Source organism: Cylas formicarius, unplaced genomic scaffold (assembly GCF_029955315.1).
Source record: "Cylas formicarius isolate icCylForm1 unplaced genomic scaffold, icCylForm1.1 PGA_scaffold_1__22_contigs__length_36826433, whole genome shotgun sequence".
Classification (NCBI taxonomy): domain Eukaryota; kingdom Metazoa; phylum Arthropoda; class Insecta; order Coleoptera; family Brentidae; genus Cylas; species Cylas formicarius.
In genome coordinates this window covers 24,972,236-24,993,223 of record NW_026844264.1, presented here as the reverse complement: position 1 = coordinate 24,993,223, position 20,988 = coordinate 24,972,236, and the positions used below count along the sequence as shown (strand labels likewise).

The following is a 20,988-nucleotide window of genomic DNA, read 5'->3' as shown; positions in this document are numbered from 1 at the left end:
GAAATTTTAATATAATGATCGCAATGACAAACTGAAGTTTTCTACAGGCATTATTCTAAGAATTTATCTTTATTACATTCTAATATTTATAAATTTTTCCGAAATGGCTCGAGAATTTCGTTCGACCTGCCACTCATCGACAAAATTAATATGAGAACGGAAGAAATTCACAAAAAAAAAACAAACTAAAGATAAATACAATTTCAAAAACTGAATTTCAAGCGAGGTAAAATTAAAATCCTTTGTAGAAATATGGGATTACGCATCTTTAGGAGGCTCTATAGTTACGATTCGAAATGCATTTTTTCGCCTAATTGAATAAGTGGCCCCCTAAATTATTTGCATCGTAATTGAAAACGTGTATTACCAAGTATAAAGGAAAGAAATTATGCTTAGTCAATACTTCTTACGAAACTTCTGGATTCCTCCTGCGTCGGTTTTTGCTGAGTCGAAATTGAGACGTTTCTCTGAGCTCTGAAGAAGCCAACAGGATGATTGGCGATTGGATAATGTTCAGAGTTCTTTCTTCTTTACAGGGGATACGCAAGATATTAGATAACCTCTGTTTATTTCTTGGTTTCATTTTTCAAAAACTACAATGGACAAATATAGGAACATTATGTACTGCCCTTGTAAAATTGTAAGAAAAGGGTTTGCATACTTTAGAAGTTCATTTGATAAACACGCCGTATTTAAGAGTTGTCTGCACACCTGCTAGAAGCGGACAGTGAACTCGATCTATGTTGAAATATCAACGGCGTGATAGAAAAGTGAGGAAAACAGAAAAAGGTTAATGGGAATAATTATATTTCCATTGATCATTTACGGGCTCTTCTTTGATTGTTTTATTATTTTTTTACCAATATATTCTTAATGTGAGAGAGTTATACAGAGACAAAAATATTTTCTTGTATAAAATTAAATTTACAATTATCTAACTTTTTACTTATCCTAAATACATTAAGTTTTTTAAACGTTTTAAAAAATTGTAGTCAGAAAACAGTTGTATGTATTTTTTATGACGTCTTATAAAAATAAAAATTAAAATACACACCTAAATAAGTACATCTAATCAATAGGTTTAATTTATAAAAAAAAATCTGTTTAAAACTTTGACAACTAAATAAATGTGTAAAGAATATGAAAAAAATGTTTACTTTTAATTTCTAAATATTACGCACCTACATACTCTTTGGTCATCAAGTATTATTTCAAGAAAAATGTAGTTTATTTTTAAGTGTCTTTTTAAATTATTGTTTCAACTAAATTAATAGGAATAGAATTCCGAAAGAGCTATTTTTGTTATTACATGGAAATATTTTATTTATACAATCATATTCGAAGCATTATTAATGTTTTACAAAACAAAATCAGATCGTCACTGTCAACATATATCACGACCACGTAGTTCAAGGAGGGATACAGGATAAGGGATTGAAATGATTCCACAAAGTAACAGTAAACAAACGATTATGCCCAGGTCTCGTTAAATTTTCAGGATAACAACAAATTCAGTGTGTGAAGATCGCTGCCTTAAAAAAAGTTCAACAAACTTTGTTGGAAGAAGTTTGGTTACTGTTATCAAGATTTTCGGGACCTGTCGGAGCACTTGATTGCTTGCCTCAGTTGAAATTGGGTAGAAATGAAAGCATCCAGCATTGAGTTTGTAGTTTTTGAAAACTGCGTTGTTTTGTTGTTACGTAACCATTGCTGAAGAAACAACCTCAATCAACCTCCTACATCAATGGAGAAACTTCTTCTATAAAAAAAAAGACGAAAGATAAGACAGGGAAAAATAAGTCGAGATTTGTAGTAGTAAATGCGTTCGTCACTCTCGGTTTTAGTCGGGGTTAGATTTTCGATTAACCTTCGTGGGATATTTTTTTCTAGTCAATTGGTGCAAAGTGCAGGTTAGTATGAGATATTTAGTATGTGCGGAATATTATTCCCTCGTGTGGTCTATGATGCTTACGGTGGAAAAACTGGGCATTCGAGAAAAGCCGGTTCAAATTATTTAGCAGATTCGGGTTTAGAGAAAGCTTTAGCTGTGCCACAGGGGCCCTGCGCTTTCAACCAATTAGACCTGTTCAACATGATCGCTCGACCGTTGCGAATTGGACAGTTTTTAGCTTAACTGTGTCATTTTTTGAACATAATTTTCTCAAATTATAACCAGATCCAATGAAATTTTCAAAGAAAAGCATGCGATCTGGGTGGGAAATTTGGAAATATCATTGACGCTTGAGGTGTGTTAATTTTAACGTATTATCTAAATTGAAATACTGGGGTATTTCAATTTAGCTTCTCCACCCACCGCGTCTAGTTATTTTTAACGGATCCGGTAGAAGTCGCGATCAAAAAGGCGCAGGCGGCTCAAAAATTCGCCCGAAATCCGCAAGCGTATACGAAAACTGTCTGTTTAAAATTCCCAATAGTTAAATTTATTTGTTTTCAAACGGTCCGAACCGCGCCGGTCTAGTTTCGTCCAAAAATTTCGGCAATTTCTGGCGGCCGAAACGAAATTGATATATTTCGACATAAATTACCGAAATTCGCGGAACGCGCTCTTCAATTCGGACGCGTGCTGAATGATAATAACAAAACAATGCAACGGAATCCGCTAATAGCATCTGCCAAATATGTAGCGGTGTCGCTAATATATTCGCGTTTACCTTCTGTCTCGCCGACACTGCCAGGTTACCTTTTTCGGTTTCGATGCTGCTGGTTATACAGGGTGACCCGTCTATCTGAAACGAGCAACGTTCAGACGCATATGATTTACGTTTACCAGACTTTTTGCCAATATTGGTTCTGATAAATAAAATAACCACTAAAAGCAAAAGCATTTGCTACGTTTCCTCTGAGTAATGACCTAATTTTAACCCATAAGAGCCGCTTTGTTGTTCGTAGCATTTGGTAGATTTAAACAAGATTGCTTTCGAAAAATCGTCTCTGGGCGGGGCAAGTTCGTAGCACATAGTGCGAAGCAGCTTTGTATTTTTAAAAAGGAAGTCGACGTTTTTCTATCGCGCGGACCACTATGGAACTTTCGCAAGAGTGATATAATTATATTGTGTACACACCCCGTATGAAGAAGCGTCTCTTACTTACCGCCAAATTTCAAAGTGACGACAAATTTTGATAAATATAAAAAATTGTACAAGTAATAACGATTTCAAATTATATTATTCCAAGTATCTCGCATACCCTGTATGATAGACGAAACCTGAAACTATCTCTCTCGTCATAATATTAGGGACTGTTTAAACCAAATTATCCTATATTTTATGGTGTTTCATTTATGGCTAATAATTTATCTAAGAAGACGTCAATGGAGGTTATCTTTCAATTTTTCCCAAATAGTAATAGTAGTAAGAGAAAATAAGGTTTTTCTGAAACCATGTAGTGAGCCGTAACAATCAATGACGACATCGCGTCTTGACTGAGCCCCCAAAATAGCGATTTTAATATGGACCGTACCTGACAGTAGAAAACCACAAATAGAAAAACTGTAGCAGCCATATTTTTTACGATTTTTGATTTGCGGTTAATAATTTATTCTGTAAAAGAACAATTTTCCAGGTGTTTTAGATTTTTGTCTCTAATTTGAAAACCCTGTATAAAATCGAAAAAATGCCTGTAATAAATGTTATTGAACTGAATCTTCCGCGTCTGAGGGTTAAAGAATTTTGCCGATCGGGGGACGATTATGGAGGAAAACATATTTTTCTGGAAGCCAAAATTACCAAAAAAAGAATTTCTCGTGACTAATTATTCTCATTACCAACTAATTGACTATTCAACTGAATTATTTGCTTATGGTGGAGTATATGCTTTTTCTTCAGTAGTAGAACAAATGCTTCTAATTCTACCAAACACTTGGAAGTAATTTTTTCATCACTTTGAAGTAAAAGTATTTGCATTGCATTGATAAAACTTTTAAAAATTGGTATCCTAGAAAGGTTTATACTTAAGATGTAACGGTATGTCAGGTTATTTTAAGTTGGGCTGTGGCCACAAGATTTTAACGTCTAAGGGTTTCAAGTTTTGAGTACCCGATCCTTCCCATCGCATCTCATACTACTATAGTGCGTTTCCGTTTTGTCCCAGCTCACCTGGAACTAGAGTGCTAACTAGCAGAATGGCATGACTTGGGACATTGAAGTGACTAATGCTCTCACTGATGTCTTGCTGCTCAAGACTATGTGGTTTGTTTTGGTTAGTTAATTCTTTCTAGAATTCAAATATAGATATCAATCTCATGCTCTTTCCCTTTTCCTTTGAAGCCGTGCATAGTCTTGATACAACCCCATTATTAACTGCTCAGAAAACATCTAAAAATACGTCAACGTCTAACTGCTGAAATGCGCAAAATATGCTGCTAAAAATCTCATAATATCAACTTCGACAATAATTTAACATTCTAAATAAAATTGTCAATACTGTTATTTTTTTTAATAACTTGTTAAAGCTAAGTTAACAAAGGAGAGAATCAAAAGTTTGAATTCATTTCTTGCAGAGTTTTAAGTGAAATGGAACTAGTGAAAGCTCTTAACTGTGAAGTTGCATCTTAACGTAGTTCAACGTATAAAAATAAGTTTTTTATTGTTTCAATTAATTTTCACACTCTCCTTGGCATAGTCTAACGTTTCACCTTTTGTTGTAGGTTAGTCCACAACATACGGCTCAGAAACGAGGATCTACATGCAGTACCCATATTGAAGCTGGACGGTCAAGTAAGAGAATTCATTGCCGTCAAAGTCAGAAGTGTAGATTTAGATTGCGTTGTATAATTTCTCCTGTATATTATGGAAACGGATAAATTCGGTGGATAAATATATTATCATTGATAACATTTTATTTAATTGTTGACTGTGTTAAGATAAACCAATTCAAGATTGTAGTTGTATACCTCCTTATTAGATCAAACATTTTAAAGCAGGTTTCTTCTAGAGCAGGTTACGGAACAAACTTTGTTGAATAGGTTTGTTTGGTTACTGTTTGCTTGATTTCCGCAACACAGGCTAATGCAGTAGAGTATTTTCAAAAATAAAGAAAAAACTTCGTAGTACCATTTTAGATAACAGCGTCCTATGAAGACTAGTCCTGCTGCGTCGAGAGTCCCTCAATTAGGAAGCTCGACTGCTCTTGCCTCGGTACACTTTCCTGAGTCATTTATTTAGTTAACTCTTCATTGAGATAGATCAATAGAGTTCTCCTAATCTTCTCTGTATACCTTCTGTCGGTGTATCCCATTTGCACTGTCCGTAGTAGCCCTTTATAGGAAAAGGAAATTTTGTTTGTCGAAATATATATGGATCAAATATATTTCCTGTGAAATTCTATTTGTAATGGAGTTGCGATAGATCTCCACTATCGTAATTACACGCGACACTGAAAAATTAATATTTCCCACTGACAGTATAATTAACGGCGTTTTGGCACAATGCCATCGGACGCCGATTTCGCAATAAAAATGACCTAATTCTCGATGAATCATTTGGGCTTCCCAACCGATGAAACGACCGCTACTACAGGTGAAAATATTACAAAATTTTCACCGGTTAATTTTTGGAGGTCCTTCAGATGATTCAGTTTAAGGGGACCCAATAGGAATTTTTATAACTTACACTTTTTCAAAAGTTCTTGAATAATCAGTATTTCATAAAAAGCCGACCGGTACTAATTATTGAATAAAACATATAAATTAAAACATAATCAAAGAAATTACCAAAAATGCTGTTTCCACTTCACAAAGCACTGAACACTCAACAAAGTTTTGTCTAAAATAATCGTAAATTTATTTTGTTAGTGCATTCTTAGATAGAAATGTAAATGGATACAGTTCGGACATAATAAATTTTAAATTATGGCCGGCAAAGCTTATATTCCAGGAAGTGTCTGTCTACAAATGTTAGGCTTGCCAAGGAGTGGACTCGGATGATATTTTTTGGCATATTCACAATGTCATAGACACCCTCTAATAATAAAACAATTTAGAAAATGGTCGCAGCAATCTCTTAAATTTGGAAAAGTCTGGAAATCTCAAAGTGTGTGTCGCAAATATGCTTAAAATTAGATACTTTACAAAACTGAGTACAAGAAACGTTAATCTATCAAAAGTTAAGTTACCCGGAAGTATACCTACTGAAATAGAACTTATAATATTTACGTCATTTCACAATTCGACGCAGATTCTCGCATCTGCAGTAAACTAAACATGCATATTAGCTAGATTTAAACAATCTCATAATGTGGAAGTTATTAAGTGAAAAATCTGTAAAATGCAATCATTATTTCGCACTCAGTTAAGACATAATATACACAAACCATCTCATAATAACGATAATAATGGGATCTCCGTGAAACTCGCTACATTGTCGCTGATTGAAAGGTATGGGCAGCATTCGCATTTCGAAACAGTTTCGCCTTTTTGTAATTGTCCTGTTTGAAGTTGATATTGATATTAAGTGAAGTGCCTTACCACCATTTTAAAATCACGAAGTTAGTAAACATTTCGATTTGATTTTATTTTATCATTATATTAACTGCAACTTGATGTTTCTTTAGAATACGGGGTATATCCGCTATTAATTTAATTTTAATTTAATCATTCAGCACTGTTCTTATTTAGTTCTGTTAAATTACTGAAGTTGAAAGCTTTGCCTTGATTGGAGTGGTCCACTTTAACTTTAGTCATTGTTATATCTCTTTCTCTGGGGGTTTCTGGTAGAGTTACACTTTACACAAAGTCAGTGGACTGTATTTGTTTTGTACATTTATTGGCTTAGCTGATATTACACGACGTGGAGATCGCTGCGCGCACCAAATCAGCGAATATCCTCCAAATTATCGAGTTATCAGTATAGTAAAATTGAAATAAATACGTTACTCTTTTTATTTTCGTTTGAATAAAAAACTCATTCACATCCCACTAAAAACTGCGCTTTTTTGTAAATAATTGGTGAAAGCGATGTGCAATTTTTTTTCGATCAGCGCAAAATATATCTAATTTAACCCACCTCGTAGCTTCAGTAAGAAATAAGTTAGCAACAGCAATGGCTGAGATATTTTCAATATCGTGAAATTGTTTCACAATGCAAAAACGTGCAAAAGGTGTGTAAAAATGTATCCAGCAGTTGTAACAATTTGGGCAATTTACGAGTCCGTTATCTTTAAAATAATCTTAAATTTTACAATAAAGACCAATATGGTAAACCTTAAAATAATACCATCCCTTTTAGTATATTAATTGAAGTAGGTACAGTAAAACTAGTTTTGGTTAGTATTGATTAAAAAATATAACCTAAATTGAACCAAATGTAATAGATGTACATGACAGGAGCTGGTCAAAGTCACTCTCACAATAAGTGCTGAACTATTTATGTTATTTCCAAACTCCATATGGTAGAACTTGGCGAACTCAGCCTTTTAATAGCGCCCTAGATGATAGACTCAATTATTTATTAACATCCGATCAGCTGACAATTTGACATGCGCATACTTGTTTTTTCTAATAGTTATTTTTATACTTACTCTTATACCGAAAATGTATACTTCAAATAAATATAACAAGTTAGTTCAAAGTTTTACGACATTCGCATTTTTGATATCTAATGTTTATGTTCATCGAAAAATAAATATTTCAATCCTATAAATAGTTGATGCTTTACGGATTCATAAAATTTCAAAGTTATGAACATTCGTGGTTATATGTAACAACTAAAAAAATTGTTTAAACATTACATAACATCTGCAATTTTGATTTCGGCTGAGGTTTAAGTGAATTTGCATTGTTTTCGTAATTAATTAAAAGAAAAAATAAAATCTTGGGGAGGCGATTACATTTCTCGGTATTTTTGATTTAGAACTAGTAAGTTAATTTAGTTGATTCTTTATTTTACTGGCTTAAACCTGTCATTGTTATATTATATTACACATTTTGAAGATTGGATAAAAAAGCACTGCGAAAATAACTATAGCAATTTTATTACGTGTATGCTGTTTTAATATTCCGAAACAACTGTAGTTTCGTTCTAGCGCCATCAGTTTGTTCACCACAAATATGAAATGTGTGGCGGAACGAAGCGATGAGATGAAACTGGCAAAAATAAGTTTGTTGGCCGGCGCCTACAAAACTGCTGGTCCATTTACTAAAATTAAGCTTTGCCAGTCACGAAGTGACACACTAGATATCCGGTTTCCGATGAATTAATAACAACGTGGTATTTTCTTTAACTAGGAATAAGTAATACAGCCATAGATAAACCGAGAGGTATAGTTGGATTAACCTCCGCATCGCTGGGTTGGACTTGGGTTTGCAATATACAAAATCAAAAATACTTTGAGCGTGTGGCATTTGAATTTGTCTGTCCATAGATATAAGAAAGTGACCAATCGCTTTTGAACGGATTATCCAAGGCTGGTCATTAACATACAATGCAACAAGATTATTACCTTAATTAATAATTAATTAATTTATAATTACCCTAATTAATAATAATAATCTTGTTGCATTGTATGTTAATGACCACCCTTGGATAATCCCTTGAAAAGCAATTGGTCACTTTCTTATATCTATGAACCGACCATAGTTTTTGACTTTGCGAAAAGTGTTGCCTATTTCAATTAACTTATATCGAAATGGCTTCTAATTCCCTAAAACGGACTATTGACATTTTCACATTTTTATTGGCTTTAACTTTGCCATTGTATAAATTCTCTCGGTGTGGTGTGCAAAATTATGGCACTGACAAGAGAAAAACTATATATATATATATATATATATATATATATATATATATATATATATATATATATATATATATATATATATATATATATATATATATATATATCCGACTGGAATCCTGCAGACGTTTCGCCAAAATCTCACTTGGCATCTTCAATGCTCGCGCTCCGAAAACACTTCGAACACCGTGTTAACAGTATAACATCTGTATGTAATTTTCGATCCATATTTTTTGCATTGGTCTTCAAAGCGATTCCAAGTTGTTTCATGTCATTCATTTCATTTTAGAAATATCTCATTAAGTTTTTCACCATTTTTTCCTTTGGGGAAACACAAAAAAATGTCAGCCAAATTTTCTTCACCACTGATATTAAAATGTTTATGGTCGAGTGAGTGGTGCCATAATAACCATAATAACTCGTAATATAGTCGATTTACCGCAAAATGAATTATAACAAAGCAGCAGAAGGAAATAGTATTGGTGATCATAACATATAGTCTTTTTATTTTGAACATGCCTCGTTTACTATAGAATAATACCGCAAGTTTTGTTTTGACCAGATTTTCTTCCGCATTCGGTGTTTTTGTTTTGTATTTTGAAGAAATTTTTTAAAACATGTTACAGGCTAAGTCATCATCCGACAGATGCGTGCGTAAGAAAATTTGGTTAAAATTTCGCGTCCACCCGACTCTGATGGACGAGGAAGCAAGCTGTGCCGGACATTTTATTAGGGTAGATTTAAATAACATTTGAACATAATATAAGTATTATGGAAACTTAAAATCGTTAACGGTATGTTTGGATATCATTTGCAGGTAGGAAATATTGCAACACGTGCAAATTAGGTTTCTGTATTTGTAATGTATTTTACTAATCGAATTTAACAAACTTATGCTGTGTGATGCAGAATGTACACTATATAAGGCCGCTGAAAACTTTCAACTAATCTCAGAAACGATACTTACCCCGAATTTTTACGTTTCCATAATATGATGCGACATAAAATGTAATCTAAGTCTACCCGACGAAATATCGCTGGCATATATGGCGGCTGCGCTCCTCGTTTCTGAGTCTGGTGTCCTGAGAATCTTTATGGTTTGTTTTTAACGTATTATCCCGCTTTTCATCGTTCGCATGAAACAAAAGCTATAGCTTTTAAGTGGAGTTCCGATTAGTTGAGCGGATGCAGAATATAAGTTACTTAATTGTTACTTATATTTATTATTAGAGATATTATGTTATGTTAGATATTATATACAGGACGTTTAAAAAAATGTGATTGTGGTGATTGCTTAGATCATTTTATGAAACAATTTCCTATAAATGCAGGTTCGGAAATGCATTGTTTCCAAGATACAGATAACTAAATAAAAATTAAACAGTTTCATTAGGGGAGTTATAAAATATGTTGATAAAAATGAGCCACTGACTTTAATTTAATCGATCGAACATTAAAACGAAGTGAAGGAACGGGAAGGCTAAGAACAGTAAGAGCGGTAGAGCTGAAAGACTATTCTTGAGTCATGTTCAGCACCATGATTGAAGAAGATACAGCTACCTCAACTCCCAAAGCCAATTTGATAAATTTTCATAATAAAGATTTATTTATCAGTTCCCGTTGAATGCCTGTATTGGAAAAATACGCACGGTTTCCCAGATTTCTGAAGATCTTACCATTGGCAATAACAAATGCAATGTGGTTTATGCACGATGGGTCATCAGCGCATTTCAGTCAGGTTGCTCCAGAGTTTTTGGCCACTAACCTACGGAAATCGCTGTATTGGGCGAGGTGGACATTTATGGCCTGCACGATCTCCCGATTTAAACCTTTTGGATTTTTTCCTGATGGCAGCGTAAAATCCTTCGTTCAAGTTACTCCTTCGGAAAAAGTAGAGGACTTAAGAAATCGAATTATTGTTATTTTTTGTCGAATTGTTTGCATATATTATTGGACTAAAGAAAAATGTTTTTATGATAAATAGACATGCAATAAAATAGTTTTTTTTATCTCTTAAGCGAAGCAAGAGATGAAAACAGTTCAAGAGACGAAAAAGTAACTGTTTTAGTCGCTCTATCTTATGGAACTATAAAAATTAAATTAAAGTCCGTGTCGTACATTTTTATATATAAATTTTATAAATTGCCCCCACACCCCCCTAACGACAATGTTTAATTCTTATTTCACGTTAAAAAAAATTAACATTCTGTGACTTAAAATCAATGGCAACTGTTTTCATAAAATGATCTGACGCATTAAAAGCTGTAAATATATTCTTTCTTGTGTTTTAAAAATTTAAAAATTGTCATTTGTCGAGCATTTTTGAAATACATACCTACATTCGGAAATCAAAAAATTGATTATTTTTTACAATTTGGTTAACTTAATGACGACATCCTTTAATGTTCTAAATAGCTTCAAAACACGTATACAAATACTACCAGAGACCGACCATCCAATTAGAAGAAAAATAACAAAAAAATATCCTCTCTTCTCTTATTCACAATTCATATCAATTTTATAACATATGCAATAGTGTCACACCCAAAAATTAATAGTTCCGAGAAAATTTATACTGATATGTTTTTACAATTATATTATGATTTGTATTATTCTCTTTTTAAAACAACAAATATGTTTTGAGATTTGTTTTGTACTATTATTGATCTCTCAATTTCAATTTCATAAATAACGTGCAATATTTCTCTATAAAACAGTAGATCAAAGAAACAACTATCAGATAAGTAATCTTTTAAAATTTAAACAATAAAAAACAACGGACCTATAGTTTCTGGCAAAGAGCTACTGTTGTTAAAATTATAGAAAACAAGAATTATCATGGCACATTAACAGAAGCTATTCTACAGTAAAAGCAACAACCAACTCACCTGATTTTTGAAAAATAAAAAAAGTACTATTATCAAAGTAACTAAAAAACCGTGACATTTCAGTCTTTGGCACCTTTCTTTCAGGTTATTATAAAATGGACTTTGATATTTTTTAATAGCATTACTATTAAGTCATTAACTTTTTCTTTAGAATTGTTATAACATCACGCCAAGCACTGTCAAGAATCTAGATTCACATTTGACAAAGATGTAGAAGTCGTGCCGGCTCGTATTTTTCTTTGCGTAATGCTGATGGTTCTGTAGTCAGTTTCACTCAAAGATGTTTTATAGGAAAAAGTGTCAGGAACATGTTTTTCTACTCCGGAAACACACGCGTCATTTATTTTGACAATATCACCTGAACTGTCCAAATGAAAGTAAAAAGAAGTTTGAGTTACCAATTTTTTAAAATCAAAAAATCATTTCTACGACTTTATAAAGATATATTATATATAATTCTAACTGTTTTCATTGCACGAAACATTTTCATACTAATAAGTGTTATATATGCCTGAAATAAAGTAATGTTTAAAATAAATATATTGTCTTAAATATGATTTTCTTTGCACTTATATTCGAGTTAGGGTTGCCAGACCTCCCCAAGGTGTGCTTTTTTATTAAAAATTAAAAAATAATAATATTAAACTAGGTATATGGGACTACACTTTTATACGTATAGGTATTTTTTTAATGGCTAAAATGTTTGCAAACGGGCAGAAAAACGACATTTATTCCTACTTTTATATTTATTTATTTATTTAATAGAATTGCAATATATAAGATAACAAAATAAACGGGGCGACACAATGGATAACAGTTTAGAATTTTTAATTAACCACACGGCTTTAAGTTGCCCAATTCAATTTTATTTTTGACTTAGGGTTACCCGTAATTCATTTATTTATGTATTCCAATTTTAGGCTGTAGCACCCAAGTACTTTTTTTATTGCGTCTCTGTTGCATGGGTTACTTATTTCTGAAGGAGCTTTAAGGAAAATCGTACGCGTCAGGGTTTAACAGTATTTATAGCCGTTGAGTGAGTACCATTTAGTATTTGGCGAATATTGCCTGTCATTTACCATCCGACAATATTGTTATAAACGCTTATCCAATTACACCGACGCGTTCTCCGTTTTTGGATCGCCCAACAAAATTTCGAGTGGCGGAGTAATTTTAAACGGCCTATTAATTTGTCCGGGAATCGTTCCATTGACATCACTATCCGTAAATACACCATATATAATGCGACATGCAATTTGCCTTCCTTATGCCAGACGTTCCACTATTGGTGCAGCGAGAACTATTAAAACATCTGTTGCGAAGGCTGATTCAGTACATTACACCCGTCGTTCGTTTATGTTGATTTGTTTTAAAGTGCACCAAGCTTGTTTATTATTCTAAAACACCATGTTTATAAACAAACACCGCGTTTGACGATGCAAGGGCTTACCGCTTCGACACTTAGCGGTGCGTAACACTGCGACAGCACTTCTGGTCGGTCCTTCGACAGCTTCTAACACCTAATAAAGGTATCTCGTACTAAAGCACATTTTCGTCTGTTATTTGCGTGTTATAAGTCAGGGTGGTGGATTTTAGATTCTTAAACATACGACTTGTGGTTTGTGCTGAAACAGTAAATTTTTAACCTGTTTATATAGTACCATTTTTTCATATATTTTCATGCATTAAAAATGACCATATTAATGAAGACCTTGGTTCAAGTTTCTATAGCATATGGATTAGGAATATGTACCATCCTCGAAGATACAGTACAAAAAATAATATCGAAACGAATGTTAATGTGGAATGACATACATACTAGTCAAACACTAGATCCGGCGTACACTAATACTAAAACTAAAGAACTAAAATTTCATACTTCAGTATTAATCGTGTAATATAATGTAACGTAAAATAACTTAACTTTTCTTTCCCGCGTGAATGCCCAGTGCGTTTAGGTCATAATTCTAGTTGCTCGTTTTATTGTTCATATCTTAACGATCCTTGAGTGATATTCATTTGTCACCAAATTTACCAAAGTCCTATATAAAAAATATCCCCAAGAAAAATGTTTTCTCTCTTTCTTTCTGCACAATAATAAAGTGATGTATAATTTTATTTGTCATTTGTCAAAAATAGTGGTTCTAGTGGCCTACGTCGTCAGTTACAGTTAATCCGCCTTGCAAATTTCAAAAATATATCCATAATAGTCTTTGAGATAATAATTTTTTTTTTGAAAATTATTATCCACTAGTTATGCTTGAATTTTGTGCAGCAACGCTCGAATTAAAATCTATCCATGAGTAACGCCCTGGTAAAATAATTTATTAATAAATTAAAATTTCACATTGCAGGACCGAAACCAGTGTCCATCTCAAAATTGGAGGACAAGTCTTCGTGGAACATGAAAAAGCAAATCAAACGAAGAAAACAACGACTCAAGTTGGTTTGTAGGTCGACGGGACTTCCTTTTCCAAGGATAACGTGGAGGAAAAATAACGTAACGCTGACTAATAACACCCACATGCAGATTACTTACGTTAAGTAAGTTGTTTTTGGGAACATTCAAAATATCAAATTGCTTCTCAAGGAAGTTTTTAGTGTTTAAGCTGACTCTGTAGGAATTTATCCACCTTTTTCTCATGATATATATATATATATATATATATATATATATATATATATATATATATATATATATATATATATATATATATATATATTCTCACGTATTGATTCACGGATGGAAAAATGTGATGACACTATACTCCGGGATATCATCCGTTCGCTCGTTGAACTCCGACTGGAATCCTGCATCCGACTGGAATCCTGCAAATCCTGCATCCGACTGGAATCCTGCAGACGTTTCGCCAAAATCTCACTTGGCATCTTCAATGCCAAGTGAGATTTTGGCGAAACGTCTGCAGGATTCCAGTCGGATGCAGGATTTGCAGGATTCCAGTCGGATGCAGGATTTGCAGGATTCCAGTCGGATGCAGGATTCCAGTCGGAGTTCAACGAGTGAACGGATGATATCCCGGAGTATAGTGTCATCATATATATACATATATATATATATATATATATATATATATATATATATATATATATATATATATATATATATATATATATATATATATATATATATATATATATATATATATATATATATATATATATATATATATATATATATATATAATTCAACATGTTTAAGGGGAAACCAATATAAATCAACGTAATGCTAAAATCCGCACATGGATATCAGTACCCTTTCAGCAAAATGGTAAGTGTACTATATTTTTGGAAAAAAGGAAAAAACCAAAATATTCAAAATATATAATATTTTCTATTATTAAAATATAGTATTACTCAGAACGGAATTGAAATAATAGTCCATATAGAAAGTTAAATTTTTTCCCGTTTCCCTAAAGTCATAGCACTACGAGATGTAAATTAAAATTTAATAATAAATTTAATTCAAAAAGCTATAAATTTTGTAACAGACTATTTAAGTAAACCAAAATAATTGGCTCTAAACTACTATCACTCAATCAGTCAATTAAAATTTATGTTAAATTCTAGGTAATCTACTTCTTAGTTGCATATGAGATTTGCACATTCCAATCAGATAATTTCATCAATTACGGGAAATGCCAATTTTGTTTTTAGATGTTTACTTGTTAATTGATGTAATAAGTTTCTTTTCTTGGAAGAATTTCCTGCGAGGCTAGCAAAACATTTAGTCAGCTTTTTTTGATAGTTTTTAAAACAGATTCCTTGGATCAAACTTGTTAAGTAAATAAATATTCGCTTAAATTGTATATACTTAGTTAATTCCTTTTGACTTTGTAAGCAGACTTCGCTTGGTAGCAAGCCATAAGAAATGCCGCAAGATTTTAGATCTGTACAACGTTAAAAGTTAAATTTCGGTCGACTTTACTTTATTAATATAATATAATTAATAATTAATTATTTAATAAAATTATATAATAAAGTGATAAACCCTTTTTTGTTTGAAAATATTGCTGAATTTTATAACTATAAAATAGTTTTCGTTTCCCAGAAGACGGAGCACACTGAAAATTCGAAATGCGAGCGAGCAGGACTCCGGTCGGTATGAGTGCATTGCCTGGGATCTCAACCATTCCTACAAGTCGAGGAGTATTGACGTTCAAGTGAAAATACGCGTCACCACGACCACCTCTTCACCTTTGAGTGAGATTGATGATAGTGAGATATGAAATTCTATACAATCGTTTTGTTTTTATGTGTTCTAATATTGTCAGCCAGTCCAAAAATGCGGGTGTTAATATGTTATAATAAAATAAAATCACTTTATGAAGTGGTCTGCGCTATACATTACAGCTCCACTTTCTGGTCCGTTATAATCTTTGTCAAGCTGAGCGCTACATAAGGAATTGGAGATTGCAGGGGGCCAGAAAGTAGGGCTGTCATTGTGGGGAAGACTTGACGCTGCTATTTTATTAAGTGTTTAATACAAAATTCTAAATTCTAAAACGTTTTTAGCTTTATGTTGTGATTTTTTTATTTAATCGTGTCTGACTACAACTTGTGACTAGAAATAATTAGATATTGTTCATATATCACTCCAGTGTCTGGCGCATTTCACAGCATTTTCATTGCACGTCCAAAGGTCCCGGATGGTACATGGAGCTTGTAGGGTTTGTCACGCTAGAAGGTGCTCCATTGTCTGGGATTCTCCACATTCACACGTTTCCTCTTCAGGAGGTTGTTCTTGGATCTCCCCATTTGGCACCGGAGTCGGTTGAGGGTTTTCCAGTTACCCCAGTCAGAGCCTGCAGGAAGTTTTTCTTTTATATTATAGGTTGAGATGTCGTTGATTGCTAGGCGCTGTTCCCATTTTGTCTCCTTGGTAGCAGTTTTAGAGGCTGTGAGGGGCTGTGTAGATTACCTAAAGCCTCGCCTTGATTTCAGTCTGGCCGCTGCCGGAATATATTGGTACATAGGATGTCTGGTGTCTTCACATTGTCTGCTTCGTTCGGCCATGGCTAGGGTTTCCCTACGTATTTGCGGTGGTGCAATTTCGGCTAGCATGTAAAGCTGATAAAGGTTAGTGGGTTTTAGGCATCCGGTTATTAATCTACACGTGTCATGCAGGACAGGGTCCAGTCTATGGGCATGTGATGATCTCTCCCATACGGGGGATGCATACTCGGCTGCGGAGTAGCACAGTGCGAGGGCCGAGGAGCGCAGGACGTTAGGGTCTGCCCCCCATCAAGCATTAGTCAGTTTCCGGAGAATGCCGTTTCTGGTGTTGACCTTGGTTTTATCGATATGCTTTCTGAACGTTAGGGAGCTGTCTAATGTAACATCTAGATAGACTGGGTTTGGGCAGTGTTGCAGTCTGACTGAGTTCCATTCTATTTGTAGTTCCCTTCTCGCCTGTCGGTTATTGAGGTGGAAAAGGCATGTTTGCGTTTTCGCTTTATTTGGGCGGAGCTGATTTGATCTGTAATAATCATTCAGTCTTGATAGGGATTCTGTTATCTGCTCCTCTATCTCTGCGATGTTTTTTAACTGGCAGGCGATAGCTGCTTCGTCGGCGTATATAAAGCTTCTTGTTGATGGGTCTATTAGTTGGTCGTTAGTATAAACATTGAAAAGCATGGGTGCTAGCACGCTACCTTGAGGAAGGCCATTCTTCTGGTTCCTACAACGGCTTCTCGTTCCTTGGAACTCTACATAGTATCTTCTGTTAGATAGCATTGTTTTTATCACTTTCGTCAGCTGGTAGTCTCCTGTCATTCTCAAATTTTTTCTAGTAATATTTTATGGTTTATGGTGTCATATGCCGCCGTTAGATCTATAAAGACGGCCCCCGTGGTTTCCTTTCTCTCAAAGCCGTCCTCAATGTGTTGGATGAGGCTTAGTACCTGACCAGTACAGGATTTCCCAGGTCTGAATCCTGTTTGCTGGGCAATTAGATGGTTCTCGATTTGGGGCCCATACTTGTTAAGTATAAGGCGTTCGTAGAGTTTGAAAGGGGAGCACAACAGTGACACCGGACGGTAGCTTTTAGCATCTTCCCTTGGTTTCCCCGGTTTAAGGACGGCTACGATTTTAGCTTTTAGCCCCAATTTTGGGATTGTATTGTTGGTCCAGCAGGAGTTATACATTTGTAGAATCCAGTTCTGGGCTGATGGGCCTAGATTTATCAGAAACTGATTCAGGATTTCGTCTGGGCCTGGGGCCTTCCTGACCTTCAGAGACTTGATTGCAGTTTTCAGTTCTGCAATGGTAAAGAAAGCCTCATTAGATTGTCTAGGCTGTTGTGTCATCCTGAAGGTGGGAGTCACTTTTACAGTTTGATCAGGCTTACCGTTTAGGAGTAGTTGATGTGCGATTTCGTTGGCGGTGACATTTACTTGGTCTTTTGAAGATGTTGGGTCTCCTGATAGCTTTTTTATGAGGCTCCAGGCTTTTCTGCTACTGTGTCTCATATTCAGGCCCTCTATCGTGTCTTTTCATGCTCCCTGTCTTTTCCTGCTTATGGAGTCAATCTGGAAAACATTGAAAAACATTGAAGTTAACAAGAATATTTAACAAAATTTTTAAATTAATAAAATATAATTGACTACATCCACAAGGATGTTTTGTTCTCTCTCTCTCTCTCTCTCTCTCTCTCACACACACACACACACACACACACACACACACACACACACACACACACACACACACACACACTCTTCCTATCTCTAATCTGTCTAGGGTTTTTGAGCCGCCCATTCATTGTTTTCCGGTAGCAAAAACAGCTTTTTTTTTGAGTTGACTTTTCTAAATAATCACGTATATTTTCAGAAAAACAATGTCCGATTGAATATGCCACTAAGTACTGTCTGAACGGCGGCACATGTTTCGAAGATCTCGATCCCTTGGAACGATATTGCATGTAAGTAAACCTAATATTTTAGTTAGTAACTAAGCTAAGCTAAGCTACAAAATTCAATTGGCCCTATGACAAACATTGAGCGCAGTGTTTAAAATATGACATCGCAGCGATAGCAGAATGAACCAAGTGTAATTCTAAATGTCCTTATCGTTAAACGCCAAAAGGCACTAGAGTAAATTTTTGTCTAGGAATTTTGAAACCATGACGTTAAATGTTATTTCAGATTTTATCAAATTTCAATTAAGTGACAAAAACAGAACACCTATTAATAGTAGAACGTCATTTTATAGTTTCTAGAATCGGGCCTCTAGATAGTTTGTAATTTGCACCGTCTAGCATGTAGTAAGATGTCTCCATCCTGACGTAATTAACTGACCATCAAGTAATGAGAAATGATATAGGATATAATGATATAGAACGTCAATACGATTTAAGGTAGCCTTGGCCTATTGCGGCGAGGGGAATTTGAAAGCAAGTTCAGTTTGGACATTTTTTATTTGAAATTTTGATTTTCATCATATTTTAGAATATCATTTCGAAGTTAAAACGTTTCATTTTTTTTACTTAGATAGGAATATAAATTTAATTCCTGTAACGATAATCAAATAAGCTAATATTTATCTATAATCACCTATCTTTAATTTTGTCGGAAAAGTTATGACGGAATTTTAATTTTTTCAGGTGTCCCAGCGGATATGAAGGAGACCGATGCCAGTACAAAGACAGCTACGTCAGCTAAGCGTGTGGGAACTCGAGTGAAAATAATGTATATTTGTAAAATATTCTGTGGCAAAAGACTGTAATCACTACTTACGAATCATGGTCAATTACTTAACGTGAAAATACATCAAAAATATTTCAACAGCTAAGGTGGCATTTTAACGCCTATCGTTGCCGCTTCGATAACGTTGAAACTCAAATAATTTTAAAACAAACAAGTCTACAATTAATAATTTTACAATGGAGGCGAATTTATGCGTTGCATAAGATGCATAGCTTTTTAACGGCGTTAAAATACAATTTTGTAATACGGTTTTGTTATTTTTCTCGAGCATTGATTTTGTTGTGCTAAACTGTCTGGCCCGACTTAAATTATCCTTTGAAAGCGTATGTATACTGTGTATATACTTGTCGAAAGGTGAGAACGGTAGCCCGAATTTTTAATAGAGTTTTATATTTCTGAATATATCAGGGACCGATAATATAATTCTTTTTGTACAAACCTTGTAAATAATTAATTTATTACACCAATTATTATTATTGTCCTATTCTTTAACAAATATTTTAAAACACTTTTAAACCAAAATGTAATTAATAAATTGTGCTAATTTAATAAATTATGTTCATTTTGTGTGTGTAGTTTTTTTAGTTAGATACAACATTAATAAAGCATCGAAAAACGTATCAAATCATTTTTTTAATTTCTTATCTATTGCCCTGACGGAACTGATTTAATTAATATACGCTCTAGATTTTTTTTGTTACCTTAAGAATACATTTTCTTATTCATTGGTGGACTTCTTTTATGAGCTCATTGCACATCTTGCACTAGGACCATAAAATTATAGGAATTAGGTAACTTTTAACTTCATTTTCTTACTTAACATAAAAACTTACGAACTAGGGAGGTTCGTTTTGACATTGGATATTAGATCACATGATAAAAATACGTTTTAAGGAATTAAACATTATAGTGGAAAAACAATTTAATATTTGTATTCTATGAAAAAAATTATAGCCCGTTTAGTTTGCTGATTGTTTAATACCTGAGAGAATTTTATTTCCTTTTCGACTGTCACCATAAATAATTATTAACTCTCCGCGTACCTCAGATGTACTTTTCGAGTTGGCAACAGATTTGTCTCAGTTTACAATATCTGAAAATAGATCCTTTTCGAATTTAGTCGGTACCTGTGTGCCTGTGCTTGTGTGTGTGTGTGTGTGTGTGTGTGTGTGTGTGTGTGTGTGTGTGTGTGTGTGTGTGTGTGTGTGTGTGTGTGTGTGTGTGTGTGTGTGTGTGTGTGTGTGTGTGTGTGTGTGTGTGTGTGTGTGTGTGTGTGTGTGTGTGTGTGTGTGTGTGTGTGTGTGTGTGTGTGTGTGTGTGTGTGCCGTGCATTTCTAAAATCTGAAAGATCCATTTAAAATCTAATTTTAGATTCAATCGCAAAGATACTAAATACACCTGGCTGACGTAATACAATGTATTTTTAGGAGAGTTTCTGTGTGCTTCTTTCCGTTGATTCCGTATCCCAGGTCCTTCGCCAGAAATTGGAATAGTCTTTTAGTAGAAGCGTTTCTGACCTAATATGTTTTAGAATGGCGAAGATGGCGCTACGGGCAATGTTTCTGATATTTAATTCGTTTTTATATATAGGAAGATGCAAGACATTAAGCAGTGTTTCAGACATC

At 34.1% G+C, this 20,988-nt stretch overlaps 1 protein-coding gene across 2 annotated transcripts in view; it reads left to right on the top strand.

Moving 5' to 3' along the window:
* Positions 1-19,898, top strand: part of LOC132697287 (protein vein) — a 34,238-nt gene extending 14,340 nt beyond the window's left edge. Inside the window, exons 2-5 of one of the 2 annotated variants that reach the window (XM_060662654.1) lie at positions 13,994-14,183; positions 15,709-15,860; positions 18,489-18,579; positions 19,261-19,898. In XM_060662654.1, coding sequence (XP_060518637.1) covers positions 13,994-14,183; positions 15,709-15,860; positions 18,489-18,579; positions 19,261-19,318 — 491 coding nt within the window. In that variant the 3' untranslated portion in view covers positions 19,319-19,898. Of the gene's footprint in view, positions 1-13,993; positions 14,184-15,708; positions 15,876-18,488; positions 18,580-19,260 lie in introns of both variants that reach the window. The other variant, XM_060662652.1, reaches the window with a different exon arrangement.
* Positions 19,899-20,988: the final 1,090 nt, after the last annotated feature.